Source organism: Gorilla gorilla, chromosome 7 (genome assembly GCF_029281585.2).
Source record: "Gorilla gorilla gorilla isolate KB3781 chromosome 7, NHGRI_mGorGor1-v2.1_pri, whole genome shotgun sequence".
NCBI lineage: Eukaryota > Metazoa > Chordata > Mammalia > Primates > Hominidae > Gorilla > Gorilla gorilla.
The window spans coordinates 6,460,965-6,477,269 of NC_073231.2; the positions used below are offsets into that span (position 1 = coordinate 6,460,965).

Below are 16,305 nucleotides of genomic sequence, written 5' to 3' on the forward strand. Positions count from 1 at the left end.
GGCCAGTGATAAGGGCAGAGTAGGAGGCCCTGAGGGTGAGGTGGGAGGGAGCACAGGAGGACTCAGACTGTGGGGAGACGGACAGCTTCCCATGCATCCCCTGACCTATGACACGGATTTGGCCCAGGTCACCTACCCCAAAGGAGCAGGCAGAGAGGGTCACAGGTGGAGGAGAAGGTGCGAGCCTGCGCCCCAGCTGGGAGGTGCGACAGGGTTCTCGTTTGTGGGTTAGCTCCTGCTGTCCTCTCAGGCCATCTGGGGATCTTGGGGGAGGCATGACAGTGTTCTCATTCGTGGGTTAGCTCCTGCTGTCCTCTCAGGCCATCTGGGGATCTCGGGGCTTCCGCTTCTAAAAGGCATCATTGTTTCAGACCTGCATTTATTTAGCTCGCACTCTACTGGTTTTTTGTTTTGAGATGAGGTCTCTCTATGTTGCCCAGGCTGGTCTTGAACTCCTGGGTTCAAGCCATCTTCCTGCCTCAGCCTTATGAGTAGCTGGGGCCACAGGTTCATGTCACCATGCCCTGCTAACATTTTCTCTCTGTTTTCACAAGTTCTCAAGTACCAGACGTTGATTTCTTTGTCTCTAACCTATCAGGAATCAAGTGCAATGGATAATATGCTCATACTTTGAGAAAGTAAATCCTGAAAGTTGAAGGTGAAAAAGTTCAAAGTTCAGATTGTTTTCCAATGTTATGGCCAGAGTATACTGCCTTTTTCCTTTTAGTCAGTGTCTTTTGACTTAGCAAATCAGCTGCTAAGAATCCAGATGAATAAGTCAATTAGAAAATTCCTTCCTTCCTTCTTTCCTTCCTTCCTTCTTTCCTTCCTTCCTTCCCTCTTTCCTTCCTTCCTTCCTTCCTTCCTTCCTTCCTTCCTTCCTTCCTTCCTTCCTTCCTTCCCTCCCTCCCTCCCTCTCTCCCTCCCGCCTTCTTTCCTGCCTTCCTACCTTTCTTGTTTTAATGAAGTTAAATTTTGGACCTTAGAAAACCAACAGAAGAAAAAAGTCATTCTAGTTTCCCGAGCCTCTTTTGAGGGTTGATAGGAGATGGCCTCTCAAGGCTCAAGGCCACAGTGAGACTGGCTGAGGATGGGGCGGGGCTGCCTCTCTGTTCCCCTGCACTGCTTGGTGCTTGCCTGGACCTGGGCCTCCGCACCACATGCCCTCAGAGTTGCCGTGGGTGTTCGTAGAGGACAGGGCTGCAGTGATGTGCTTCTGGCCAGGTAGGCAGCCTCCCTGAGTGACTGTGACTGCCAGGTGTCCAGCCCCGTGGAGGGTAACTTGAGAACCTGTCCTTTTCTGCACACCGTTCCTCTCTGTGATAGCATCTGCTGGTCCCGAGAATGCAGTGTGGACTTCTGAATGATTCTACGTAGATCCACATAGGCTGGGCCCTCTTTCCTGACCCGCAACATCACGCTGAGCACCCTCCTTACCCTGTTCTGCAAGAGAGGCTGATAAACATCAGATGGGGAACAGATACGGATGGTCCTGGTGGGGGGCTTCCCAGAGGAGCAGTGGGTCCCCGGGGCTGGGTTGGGCGGTGGGTGTGCTGGACTGGCTATGCGCGCAGAAACAAGGTGGCATCTGACTTCACAGGTCCTGCCTACGACTTGACGTTCTGTGAGGTCAGGGACACATCCTTGGTCATGCTGTGGAAGGCCCCTGTGTACTCCGGCAGCAGCCCTGTTTCTGGATATTTCGTGGACTTCAGGGAGGAGGATGCTGGAGAGTGGATCACTGTGAATCAGACGACAACGGCCAACCGTTATTTAAAGGTAAGTCTTGGCCAGCTGTGGTGGCTCATGCCTGTAATCCCAGCACTTTGGGAGGTAAAGGCGGGCCAATCACTTGAGGTCAGGAGTTCGAAACCAGCCTGGCCAACATGGAGAAGCCCCGTCTCTACTAAAAATACAAAAAAATTAGCCGGGCATGGCACTGTGGCAGGCTCCTGTAATCCCAGCTACTCGGGAAGCTGAGTCAGGAGAATCGCTTGAACCCGGGAGGCGGAGGTTGCAGTGAGCTGAGATTGAGCCACCGCACTCCAGCCTGGGTGACAGAGCAAGACTCTGTCTCAAAAACAAAACACACACACAAAAATAAAACAAACTAACAACAAAAAATAAAGGCAAGTCTTTCGTCTTGGCGTTTCCCTCTGTGTGAAAGTGCTGTTGATCTCTGTGCAAGCCAGCACCGAGCCCCGAGGTGAACCTGTTCAGATGACCGGGGCGTGGCTGCTGAGGATGCAGCTGCCATGCGCGTCTTGGGGCCCAGCAGATGACAGAACAGTGCCTTGAGGACGCAGCGCCCTCCTTCCATTCACACCAACATGCTGTTCGCTCCTGGGGAACTGCACAGACATGCCTGTTTTCTTCCACATTGCAGTCTAATAGCTGTCAATTGTCTGTTCATGGGCTATGTCTGTGTGCTTTCCAAAGGGATGGTGCATATTGTATTATGTCCTTCCACTTCACGCGGGACATTTAATTTACTTAATTCATGTGATCACTAAAGTCCATTTGATAAACACCACACACAGATATACACATGGTTTTCATACATGGAGCAAAACTATCATGTGTCACTTCCTCCAGCCTCTCTTTCTCCAAATGTTTCTGTTTTTAGCACTTGCGGTTCCTCAGTGACTGGGTCAGGTGTGAGGACTGAGCCCCAGGAGGCCTACATGCTCCAGCTGAGTTGCCAACTGCCTTAACCCAGAGGTTTTCTTCTCTGGGTGCTGGGCCCTATGGTGGGGTGGGCCTGCGTCCTTCCCTAAAGCACAGCCACATCTGGGTCCGGCACCTGAGCACAGGCTGAGAGGGCCTTCCACGGGTGACACCTTCCAGAAACCCTTTGATGACAGGAAACAGCCAGTTTCTTTAGAATGAATGAGTCAGCTTCTAAGAATCAGCTACATAAATCAACTAGAAGCTTAGTAAATATATACTGATGTTTATCCAAGCAGGTTTTAATAAGAATAACCCATGTATGTACAAGTAGAGATGGATTTAATTCTGATGCCCCAATGATGATTTCACACAGTTAAATATCACACTTAAAATAGTATTTGGTTCCATAGAATTATGTTAAATATAAACACCAGATTATAAACTAGTCAGTATGATTTTACTTTTGCTTTAAAATATGCAGAGATAAAAAAATGAAAGAGGTTCTATCAGATTGGGAGCGAATGCGTTTATTCCTCCAAAGTCACATTCTGCACCACTGTGAATCTCCTCTTCCCTCCTTTTCTAACTCATTAAGTATCATTTTCCTAACTGGAAAAATAAGCTATTTTTGAAAAGGCCCTATTCACAATAAAATGTGAAAAACTCCACAGTCATCTTTATTTTACCTCCACACATCTGGTGTTTCCTCTGTTGTTTCAAGGTCTCTGACCTGCAGCAAGGTAAGACCTATGTCTTCAGGGTCCGGGCAGTCAATGCAAACGGCGTGGGGAAGCCCTCAGAGACGTCGGAGCCTGTGCTGGTAGAGGCGAGACCAGGTAAGGCTTACAACAAAAACTACATAACAACAATGATTTGGGGGGAGAGTGTGCATGTATTATGGATGTATGGATGAGGGTGTGTGGATAAATGAGTGGGAGAGTGAACATGTATTATGTGTGTATGTGTGGATGGGTCTGTAGATAAATGAATGGGAGAGTGTGCATGTGTTACATGTACATGTATGTATGGGTATGTGGATAAATGTATGGGAGAATGTGCATGGATTACGTGTTTATGCATGGGTGTCTGAATAAATGAGTGGGAGAGTGTGCATGTATTATGTGTGGATGTGTGGATGGGTGTATGGATAAATGCATGTATTATGTGTTCATGTATGGGTGGGTGTGTGTGTAAATGAATGGGAGATTGTGCATGTATTGTGTGTATGGATGGATGGGTGTGTGGATAAATGAGTGAGAGAGTGTGCATGTGTTATGTGTATATGTGTATATGGATAAATGAGTGAGAGAGTGTGCTTGTGTTATGTGTATATGTGTATGTATGGATGGGTATATGGATAAATGAGTGGGAGACTGTGCATGTGTTATGTGTATATGTGTATGTATATAGAGGTGTATGGATAAATTAGTGGGAGAGTGTGCATGTGTTATGTGTATATGTGTATGTATGGATGGGTATATGGATAAATGAGTGGGAGACTGTGCATGTATCATGTGTATATGTGTATGTATGTAGAGGTGTATGGATAAATTAGTGGGAGAGTGTGCATGTGTTATGTGTTTATGTGTATGTATGTATAGGTATATGGATAAATTAGTGGGAGAGTGTGCATGTGTTATATGTATATGTGTATGTATGTATGGGTATATGGATAATGAGTGGGAGAGAGTGCATGTATTAGTGTATATGTGTATGTGTGTAGAGGTGTGTGGATAAATGAGTGAGAGAGTGTGCATGTATTAGTGTATATGTGTATGTATGGATGGGTATATGGATAAATGAGTGGGAGAGTGTGCATATATTATGTGTATATGTGTATGTATGTACAGGTATATGGATAAATGAGTGGGAGAGTATGCATGTGTTATGTGTGCATGTATTGATGGGTGTATGGATAAATGAACGGATGTCTTGTCGTTATTTTAAAAAGATCTGGATGGCAAATGAAGTATGCACTTAAATCTCTGCCTGTGCACTAATGGCCCTGGATGAGAAGGAGAGCACTTTGGGTCATCTTCATGGTTGGCAGGGGTTGTTCTTGGAATGGTCAAGCCATGTGCAGGAAGGAGGGCATTTTTTAAATATTACTGCTGGATTTTTATCAGAAAATTTTAAAGCCATTGGTAATTTTCTTGGTTTCAATGAATAAAACTTCCCTGGAGTCAACCTTAAAAGGGCAAATACTTCTGAAGGCAGGACACACACTCATAGGATACACAGTCTATTTTGTGTTGCTGTAACAGAACACCGAGGCTGGGTAATTGTTTTTAAAAGTTTATTGGGGCGTGGGCGTGGTGGCTCATACCTGTAATCCCAGCACTTTGGGAAGAGGAGGCGGGCGGATCACGAGGTCAGGAGATCGAGACCATCCTGGCTAACACGGTGAAACCCCGTCTCTACTAAAAAATACAAAAAGAATTAGCTGGGCATGGTGGTGGGCGCCTGTAGTCCCAGCTACTCAGGAGGCGGAGGCAGGAGAATGCGGTGAACCTGGGAGGCGGAGGTTGCAGTGAGCCGAGATCGCGCCACTGCACTCTAGCCTGGGCAACGGAGCGAGACTCCATTTAAAAAAAAAAAAGAAAAAAAAGTTTATTTGGCTCATGATTCTGGAGGCGGGAAGTCTAAGAAGCACAGTGTCGGGATCTGCTGTGGTGGCTCCGGCAGCTCTGGTGGCTCCGGTGAGGGCCTCCCGCTGCCCCACAACATGGTAGAGAACTGGGCATGTGCGGAAACGGACCCAGCATGGGAGGCAGCCTTGCTTTATAACATTTACTCTCACTGGAACTAGTCCATTCCAGTTTCACCAACCAGCAGCTGTGGTTATTGGCAAGAATCTACCCAGTCTTTCCAGAAAGACATGAGTCTATCTTAACGACCTAATCACCTCTTTTAAAAAGAATTTTTATTATTCTGTTTTTTATAGAGACAGGAAATCACTATGTTGCCCAGGCTGGTCTTGAACTTCTGAGCTCAAGCGATCCTCTGACCTTGGCCTCCCAAAGTGCTGGGATTACAGGCATGAGTGCTGCCCCCAGTCATTAATCACTTCTTAAAGGCTCCGCCTCCCAACACCATTGCACTGGCTTTTGCATTTCAATGTGAGTTTTGAGGGGATCATCCACATCCAAACCACAGCCCCAGAGTGTGACCTGAGTGTCAGGAAGCAGTGCAGCCTCGGACTGTAAAGATCCTGATGGCTCTCTGCGGTGGCCTCTTCATCTCACCCTGCCACCTGGCTTTCCTTGCGTCTGTGTCTTCTTCATAACCCGAGAGCACTGACACTTCATGGCCTCAGTTCCACTCACCAGCAGAGGCTGAGATGTGTCTCGTCCAATTCCTAATTCCTAAGACATAGATTCTGCCTTGCACACGGCCAGATGTTCACCTGGGTCAAAAAGTAGCAAATAAACCACAAACAACCCCTACTCCCAAACAAGACAAGGCAAGGCCCCATGGAGAAGGCAGAGCTGTGTGAAGGGGGAGCTCCATGGTGGGCACATGGCTGCTGGGCTTCCCCTGAGGGTCAGAGAAGGAGATTCCAGAGAGAACAGGATCTTCAGGGCCTGGAGAGGCAGCCCTGAGAGGTTTTCTGCAGTTGTATGAGATGCAGGGAAGGATGTGTGCAGAAATATGATAAATTAAAAAAAATTAGCAACAACCAAACAACCAAGCCCCTCCAGGTCCTCCCTAAAGTGTTTTCTCTCTCACGATGCTCTCATCAGTCCTGGGTCATTAAATGCAACTGATGATTTGGTGTAAGATGAGGTCTCTGCATTGGGTACCCCCTCGGCATTAGTCCGTTCTCACGCTGGTATGAAGAAATATCTGAGACTGGGTGACTTATAAAGAAAAGAGGTTTAATTGACTGACAGTTCCTCCTTGCTGGGGAGGCCTCAGGAAACTTACAGTCATGGCAGAAGGCACTTCTTCACAGGGCGGCAGGACAGAGTGAGTGCCAGCAGGGGAAATGGCAGGTGCTTCTAAAACCATCAGATCTCATGAGACTCAGTCACTGTCATGAGGACAGCATGGGGGAAACCACCCCCGTGATCCAATCGCCTCACTCCCTCGACACTTGGGGATTACAATTTGAGATGAGATTTGGGTGTGGACACGGAGCCAAACCATATCACCCTCTCCCAAAAGAGAGTTGAAAGCACACCGTGTCCCTAAGCCGCTCACCTCATACTCTTCTTATGCAGGCACCAAGGAAATCAGTGCTGGTGTCGATGAACAAGGCAACATCTACCTGGGCTTCGACTGCCAGGAAATGACAGACGCGTCTCAGTTCACCTGGTGCAAATCCTACGAGGAGATTGCAGATGATGAGAGGTTTAAAATCGAAACCGTGGGGGATCAGTAAGTCAGGCCTGGAAGTTGGATACTGGAAACTTTTAGAAGTTCCTGCAAACAGAAATGATTGACATTCACCTACTCTTCTTCCTTTTTAGCTCCAAGCTGTACTTAAAGAATCCGGATAAGGAGGATTTAGGGACTTACTCCGTGTCTGTAAGTGATACAGACGGAGTGTCCTCCAGTTTTGTTCTGGACCCAGAAGGTAATATTTATATGGCAGAACCTTGTCTGTTTTGGTTTTATCACACTTTCAAAGATTGACACCAACACAGAAAAGACTTACTTGCTTAGAAAAAAGATGTATGTTTGCAGGAGGCTGGCGGTGGGGGCTATGTATATAAGCCAAAACTTGCTTTAGAAATTAAACAAACTCTAAAGTTTATACTGCTTCCACCAAGTAGTCTCTGGTCCTGATATATTGCTTGTATAGCCTTCAATTTGTACTTTTAAAGTTGAGTCTTAGCCACATTTTAATAGTTTGGTATGCAGAGGGTAACATATTAACTAAGAAATCCATGAAATTAATGAGAGACCTATGGGTGGAAGAGTCTTCCCTTCCTTCCAACACTGAGAAATCGGATGATCAAAGAAAAATTTTTTTATGCATGTAAAATAATTTTAACTGATAAAGTGAAAATCTGCTTCTGTGTTACACATGGAAGACAGCAGAGAGAAGTGAGAAAAGTCTGTTTTCTCACTTGGTGAGAATCAAGGGGAAAAACAATAGTTTTCTTAGGTAGGTTCACAGGTCTGAGTTCACCAGGCACACAGTCTCAGGCAGGCAGGGCTGATTTTTTTAAACTCCCTGGCATCATGTGTATTTGTGTGGCCCCTCATCTACCCCACCCACAGGACAGCGTCAGCCTTAGACATTTTTAAACGAAGGGGCAGTGGTGCAGCGTGAACTCGTAGGGCTGGATGGTATCCTCAGATCTCTGGGTTTCTTTGGGTCTTTAAGGTATTTGAATTTCCAAAAGTTTTCTATTAAAGTGCTCTCCAGGGATGGCATAAATGATCTCCAGGGGAGTCCTAAGGTTTACAAGCAGATCCTTTAGTTATCAATCACTGTCCTGGTTGATATCATGCAGAGGCTGTGATCTGAGAACATCCGACCCAGGATCGGTGCTGTGGGCTGGGCAGGAGGATGGGCAGGTACCCACGGAGGGGGCAGCCAGAATCACACTCTCGGCTTCTCGAGTGTGCAGGTCTGGCTCGATGTTGGTGAAATTTGGGAAAACTCATGCACATTTAACAAGACACAGCCGGACAAATGAGGAGGCCGCACTGTCTCACCTTTCTGGGGTCCTCAGTTCACCACTCACAGGCAGAGCGGGGAAGGACCCAAAATCCATTTGCATGCTTTTAAAGCAGCCTCTGTTGGCCCTGCCTCCAGGGTCTTGACACAGTTTTGTACCTTCACGACATCCTGAAGGAATTCTGAAAAGCTGTGCATTCCTCTGCACCATTTCAAAGTTTCCATCTTAATTTTAACTTTTTTAAATACTTGCAAAAGAAAAAATTCCACCTTCTCTTATATTGTGTATAGACTTCAAATATATTTGAGGTAAAACTTTGCAGTTGAAGATTTAGTTCATTCCATGTATGGAAATTCCTACCAGAAGGTTGAACTGGGAAAGCCAGTCCTCCCTGTGAAACCAGTTGCCAATGTGAATTTACTTTTGGGCAGAAAAGTCTAACTTCATTTTTCCATTTTGAATAGACATGTTCTTGAAGGCCTTGGAGACCACCATCTTCTTTCTGATTCTAATTTTAAGAAGGAAGGAGAGAAAATGAAGGGGCTTAGAGCCCAGATTTTCTTACCTTGCTCTTGAGACTTTCTCAGGAATGCAAAATGCAGTGTATTTTGTTTATTTATTTATTTTTTTGTTTTCTTTCTTCTTTCCTTTTTTTTAAAATTCATGGTAATACACTATAGTGATGAAATGAGTGGTGTGTATATCTTTCTTTAATGAGATTGAAGAAGGACATCTTGAGAGGGGAAGGAAAGTCACAGGCCAGAAGCACGTTCTCAGCCAGTGCAATCAATTTTAGGAAAGAGCTCACATTAAGTGCAAGGATCTGGAAAAGACTCCCTTTAACCTTTTGTCTTCCAAGTCTTCCTATATTCCAGGGATATACCTACCCCTGCCCCCAATTCCTTTGTCCCCATGACTGTGCCCTGCCTTGTCCTCAGCTGCCCCTGTACTAGGTGGGTTCTTTAAATGGTGAAGGTTAAAGCTATCCTGTATGTCCCTCAGACTTGTAGTTTAAATTCCTTTCGTGTCCTCCAATTAAATCCTGGGGGTTTCCAATCTTGCTTGTGTGTCGCCTTGCTGTTGTCTACAAACTTCTCTATGTGCAGGTCCAGATGAATTGAAATACTTTTTCTTCGTTTTAGAGCTCGAGCGTTTGATGGCATTGAGCAATGAAATAAAGAACCCCAGTAAGTAAGCCTCCAGCCCTTCCCCTCTGCTTGCAGCCGCTGGCTGGAGGGCCGTGTTCATTAATGCATGAGCTCTTGGAAGAACAGCTTTGGGGAAAGGATGGCCTCATTTCCTGATCCCAGCTTACAGGATTGAAACCTATTGATTTAAAACAAATATTAGCTTATATTATAGCTTGTTGAAACTTGCATTGCGTACACAGTGATTAGAATTTTGGGTTTAGTATAGCTGTTCCTAATCCAAGTGAGATCCAAGATTTCATTTCCTATGAAGTGAAATCTTCTGTTATTGAATTGCATTAAATATAGAAAGAATCCAGGCATCTTTACTTATCGAACACATTCGGAAAGCTAAATGAGAGCTCATGTGGCATGAGGCTTTAGAGGCAACAACAGGCCAACTCAAGTTTTATTTTATATTTTTAGCTTCCATAATCTAATACACCAGGGTTTCACATTCTCAAAAATTGGTAACTAGGATTGATATTTCCCTACAATTTGCAGGTATTCTTCCTTACAAGGATTCATGCGTTATTGACTTGCGATTTCTTTTCTTCCTGTAGCAATTCCTCTGAAATCGGAATTAGCTTATGAGATTTTTGATAAGGGGCGGGTTCGCTTCTGGCTCCAGGCTGAGCACTTATCACCAGATGCCAGCTACCGATTTATTATTAACGACAGAGAAGTCTCTGACAGCGAGGTGAGTTCCTGTGTGAGTGATCTCTGGCTTTGCAGGGAGTCCACTTTTGTTGTGTTAGGTCAGTTACTGAATATCAACATTCTCTGTCTGTTTCCATCCTTTTCTGAGCCTTAAAGATTGGGGCGTGGAAGGTTGACAAGATGAATGGAGATGGTTGATTCTTACAATGTTCAAAGGTTTGGTCTGGGTTACAGGAGACATCAGGAGTCTTTAAAATCTGAGCCTGTTGGCATTAAAAATGACTTTGAGCTTGTTTTTCGTGAAAAGGTTTAGGTCAGGTGGGGGAAAATATCCTTGATGAATCAGTTCACTTATTCTTGATAATGGTTTTAAAGTTATCTATTTTTTGCTCTATTGTGAGAGAGGCATCCCTGCATTCTCCCCCCACTGACAGCTTCCCATGGAAGGCATCCGTGGGGAATAAGTTTCTTTGGCTTCTCTGCCTGTTTGGGCAGCAATCTTGGTGTGTCAGACTGATGTGACAGTGTGGCTGTCAAGAGTGATGTTCTGGCCAGGCACGGTGGCTCTCACCTGTAATCTCGGCACTTTGGGAGGCCGAGATGGGGGCACTGCTTGATCCCAGGAGTTCAAGACCAGCCTGGGCAACATAAGGAGATCCCATCTCTACAAAAACTTAAGAAATTAGTTGGGCATGGTGATGCTCACCTGTAGTCCCAGCTACTTAGGAGGCTGATGTGGGAGGATCACTGGAGCCTGAGAGGTCCGAGCTGCAGTGAGTTATGATTGAACTACTGCACTCTAGCCTGGGAGACAGCAAGGCTCTGTCTCAAAACAACAACAACAAAAAAGGCACATGCTCTGTCACGGTCCAGACACCGCCTCGGTTCTGCTTTCGATTGTATAAAATGAATCTTAACAATTATGTCAGGTACTCCTTATTTGTCTGGAGAATATTTGAGAAGCCAATGGTTGTGTTTCAATAAATTTCCTCTTTTCTAATTACAGCGTGCCTGGGACCCAGTTAAAGGACAGCCCTATTTCATGGGGACTTTATTGTTCAGTGGTGGCTTGGGGCTCTCTCAGAGCCCCCATCTTTACTGCTTCTGCCTTTTCCCCTTAATGCCCAGTGTAGAGTGTGGTTGTCAACCTTAGCTGTGTACTAAGTCCTCAGTGTTGATTGGTTTGTTCATTACACAAGTTTTAGGGGAAATGTGGGATGCAGGAGCCTCTCATGCTCCCGGGCAGCCCCCCTACCATATTTCTAAGCTGGACCCCTCATTGCAGTCCAGCCTTTGTGTCTGATGGGCATTTAGCAGGACTCAGTTAGATGAATGTTGATCAGACAGAAGTCTTGCATGGTAAGGATCATAGAATTTTCTTCTCCAGTCAGTCTTTCCCATGAGAATCATGACACACTTTAAGACTCACTCCTACGTGGGAGAGTCGGCTAGAAAGTAGAAAACATCTAGCTTCTTTTGGGCTGCAAAAAAGCCAGTGGTATAACTGTTGCCTATGGGAGACTTACTGTCTGATCCAGGTAATTGGAGAAATCTTCTTTGAGCAGAGACCATGCTATGAAATGAAAGGGAATTTAGGGGAATTGCACTTTATTTGCGGGATATCTTTTGCTGAGCACTTCCTGCCTGCTGTATAGAGCTTGCTTTCAGGATGGGTGCCCTGGCTCCATGGCTAATCTTTTGGAATATGGCTGTACTATTTCACTTCTTTAGTTAGCAATGCACAGGTGACTTTTACATTTGAAGATTGATGCTATTTTGTGGAAGCCATATAAAAGCCTGTATTTATGGCACTCACAAAATCATTCAACTTCATCTTGCTGCATAATGGCATTAGCAAGAAGCCTAATTATTTTGTAAAACCTGCCCAGACATTGCAGCACAGCAGCTAAGAAAATGGAAAAAGCTGCTATATTGCTAAGAATCTACTCAGTGAGAATCATACCTTGAATCTACTCAGTGAGAATCATACCTTTTTCTTACTCAGAGCCAGTTAAAGTAAGTTCCTATCATTCATTCTCTACTCATAGATGTTTGAGGTGAGGATAATGTCATACAAATAAGGACAGTGCATTTATCTGATCAACCTGAAGTTTACTCTTGATATTCGGAAGTAAACACTCCACACTGTAAAGAAATCCAAGGTCCACGGGACGGTGTATCCACTGGAATCTCAGGTCCCTCTCCTGCTCATGGTACCTCCAAGGGCGACGTCAGTCTCCAGGGACGGGGACAAAGTTGTTGTGCTTCCTGCAGTTGAGCCATTTCTTAAAATAATCTCCCTCCCTCAAAAACAGCCTGAGGTCATGCCTTCTCATTCATTTCTGTCACTTTCTATCATTGTAGATGTACCAATTTCCTGTGCCAGTTTTCTGTTTAGAAAAAGTCTCAGTTATCTTACACAAGTATACGTTGTGTGATCTACATCTCTGATATAATATTGGAATTTCTAATTGCGAAGGTGATTTTTGTGTTTATGGGAAATCAAAACCTGGGGTAGGAGTGGAGCAGACTTTATTCACACGTAAACCCTGAATGTCAGATTCGATGAAACAAAAATTGCAGCATCCCCAGGAGCTGTTGGGAGCTTGGGCGGTCCTCTTCCTTTCCCAGTGGACGGCAGCACCTACCCTGTACATCACCTGTTGAATATCCACTTGGCCAATACACCAGCAGGGACAGAACAGTCAGATGTGAAGTTGCCCTTACAGAGACTGTCACGGAGTCAAAGAAATACACCTTCAATTAGAGGAGGACAGAGAAGAAAGATAGAACCCAGGTTATATTAAAACAGTACAGTAAACACTCTCAGAATTCAGAGAAGGCAGAGAGTTGAAGAGGCTGGAGTAGTCAGGAAGGATTTCAAGGGTAGAGGGTTATTGAAATGGGTGTTAAGGAGGTAGAAATCATGGGTCGGGGGGTGGGGGTCAGGGATGGGAGGGAGAGAATGAGACATTCCAAGCCGCTCTAGTGCACAGAGAGTGGGGAATGATCAGGGAATAGTGACACAGGGAAGTGGAGGGGTGGGCTCAACAGAGGGGGCTGTTTGCTTGAGTGATCTTAGGAAATAGCGTTGGGGAATAGGAATGGGGTCGGAAGATACAGACTTTGAATATCAGGCAGAAGAACTTAGAAACAATGCTGAAGAAAATGAACACAGAGAGAGAAACTGAACCAAGTGGCCAGTTTGCTAATATTTGTCTTCTAAAGCCTCTCCGGTGGCACTGGCATTTGCAATATCAAAACAGAATGTAAACTCAGAGAGAAAGAAGAACATTGTGAAAATAAATGCACGTGATTTATCAGAAGAAGGTTGCTGATTTTCTGGCTAAACTTACGTTGTCACCTGCAGATAGAAATTCTCTGTAGTATTGCTGCTAAGGCAAGGGCTGTAAGAGGAGTGTGGTTCCAAGGGCTGACGGAGTCTCCTCCCGCTACGCCTGCCTCATTTGCTGAGCACCACAGGTTATTAGTTTTTTGTTTTGCTCATGTGGATCCAAGAGCCTCCTTGGGTCCTGGGTAAGATCATTATTCAGGCTGGAAAGCCTTTGCCCCAATTCCAGCTGAGATTGATCCGACAGGTAGATGCAGATCTGCAGAAAATGCTGACAGCAGCTGAGACTGCCATATTGCTAACGCTGGGCACGAGGAAGCCGAGGCTGGGCATCCACACTCCCGTGATTCTACGGTGGCATGGCTGGGGCGAGTCCCGCGTTGGACATTGGATGCCCTCGACGCCATCCTGCCTTGCATTACTGCTGCATTTAGGATGAGTCACATACTGGGATGTGGTCCTTCTACCGTCAAGACCCTGCTGAATGTCAGACACTGTATCATCCAGGTGGAGTACAACACAATCCACTAGCAGCCATAACACCTTTCAGTATCTGTTAGCACATCCCAAAGGCTGAGTGAGCAGAGGTGTGGGGAAGGTGAGCTGGGAGCAGGTGAAGGCCTTGGGAGGTCTCTACCCCAGATGCTGCCTGGGGTGGGGCTTCTGTGCCCAGGGCGTGGCTGCACCAGGGCAGGGAGGTCAAAGAGGGTGGTGCAGGGGGTTAGCTGTTGAAGGAAGAGAGGTGACAGGTGCAGCCAGGGATGGAGGAAGGACCGACTGGGACAGGTTCATAGTTTCAGCCGATGACTGATCTGGAGGGGAAGGTCTCAGTTGATCAAGAAGGCTTCTCAGGTCTGCACTGGGAAGGATGCTCCGGTCCTGACCATGTCTGTGGGCTCTCACCTAGAAGGATAATTATCTTCCAAAATTGCTCAGTGTCACTTAGCAGTGTCAGAGACCACAGCCACCTCAATGCCACAGATGGCAGGGTGAACTAAGCCCTCTCCAGCTGACTTTCTCATCAGAACCTTGATGGACATGTGTTTGGTGTTTCTCACTGCCAGGCATGATGCTGGGCACAGCGTGAGGCTGCAGGGATGAGTAACGCCGTGCCTGCTCTCAGGGGCTCATTGTCTAGCGAGACAGACAGACGGCAGGAGGATCGGTAGGCTGGGGAGGGTACTCCCAAGGGCAGGATGCTACTGGGGGAGGGGAGGCAGAGCTGTGGAAACCCCATAAAACACCAAGCCTCACCCCGGGACATCAGGGAAGTCTTGCTTGGAGACAGTCACAAGGGCTGCATTCGGGTGAGGTGGCCATGGCAAGGATGGGCAGAAGCTGCACTGTTGCAGAGAGGCCTGCAAGCTCAGAACTGTGGGGCATGGCCCTCAGGGAACTCCAAGGCATGACATATATCCCTGCATTCATCCCCAAAGCAGCAGAGAGGCAGGTAGTCCAGGCTTCTGTGGACTGTTCCTGTGATACAGTGTAACCTAGAAATCATGAATCGATGCAATGTAGTGTTCTCAGACCAACCAACAGCCTCCCAATCTTTCTCCTATCTTAGCAACAATGGACAGCTGCACTGCAGGCAGGGAGGGGGAATTGTGTGGGCAAATGTTTGTGGTTTGGTTGTATGCATTATATATCACAAAATTTCTTTTTTCACCCTTTTTTTGAGACACAGTCTCACTCTGTTGCCCAGGCTGGAGTGCAGTGACGTGATCTCGGCTCACTGCAACCTCTGCCTCCTGAGTTCAAGCTCATGCCTCAGCCTTCTGAGTAGCTGGGATTACAGGCATGCGCCACCACACCTGGCCAATTCTTGTATTTTTAGTAGAGCTGGGGTTTCACCATGTTGGCCAAGCTGGTCTTGAACTCCCCACCTCAGGTGATCTGCCCACCTTGGCCTCCCAAAGTGCTGGGATTACAGGTGTGAGCCACCGCACCCAGCCTAACAAAAGTTCTTTTTTCTTTTTATTTTTTTGAGACAGGGTCTTTCTCTGTTGCCCAAGCGATCCTCCTGCCTCAGCCTTCTCTGTAGCTGGGACCACAGGGATGTGACAAATTTATATACTGCTACACAGGAAAACTCGTTTTCAGAATTACAAAGAAGAGATGGTCTAATATATTAAGAACATATATTGGCAAAGACCAATACCATATGAAATTGGTTTGAAACAGTTCTAAAAATTACACAAGTTGATTGATGTTTTGAAAGGTTTCATTAGAATTAGAGTTATTTAAGCAAAAAAGTGAAATTTAAGTACTAATATTAATTTATAACTTTAATAATTATCAAGAAGCTCAAAAAGGTAAAAATATCAAGCCCCCATATAAGGAAACCAGCAAAAAAAAAAAAAAAATGAAAAACAAACAAACAAAACATAAAAAAGAGAAATAAGCATTAATAAGGATAGGGGAAAATGGTTTTAGTGAAGTTAAAATGTTAATAAATAAACATCACAAAATCAGAGGGAAACAAAAGATCATATTTGCTCAATTCATCTGTGTGTTAGAGAAACACTTGTTCTTTGACTTGTAGGATTACCTAAATAAAACACATTCATATGTATCTGTGCATGTACTGTAGAATAAAATGAAACATTTAAAAAATAAAAGCGATCAAAAAAGTCAACACCTGTTGGAGGTCCATTTATCCTTTCCTCACCTGAAACCCCTGCACCATGATGGACCACAGCAGGCTGGGGCTTGTGGGTGCTGTGTCCCGGGAGCTGAAGATGACAGTGGCTGTGGAGATTGCCTGTTGTTGCTATCCATGTGGGATTTTTGTCATCAGCTG

General features: G+C 45.6%; 1 protein-coding gene across 3 annotated transcripts in view; it reads left to right on the forward strand.

The window, feature by feature from the left end:
* MYOM2 (myomesin 2) overlaps positions 1 to 16,305 on the forward strand; it is a 100,035-nt gene that overhangs the window by 53,979 nt on the left and 29,751 nt on the right. For all 3 annotated transcript variants that reach the window (XM_031013752.3, XM_063709018.1, XM_063709019.1), the window contains 6 exons: positions 1,601 to 1,779; positions 3,392 to 3,506; positions 6,894 to 7,050; positions 7,143 to 7,249; positions 9,446 to 9,490; positions 10,054 to 10,190. In XM_031013752.3, coding sequence (XP_030869612.3) covers positions 1,601 to 1,779; positions 3,392 to 3,506; positions 6,894 to 7,050; positions 7,143 to 7,249; positions 9,446 to 9,490; positions 10,054 to 10,190 — 740 coding nt within the window. The remainder of the gene's footprint in view (positions 1 to 1,600; positions 1,780 to 3,391; positions 3,507 to 6,893; positions 7,051 to 7,142; positions 7,250 to 9,445; positions 9,491 to 10,053; positions 10,191 to 16,305) is intronic.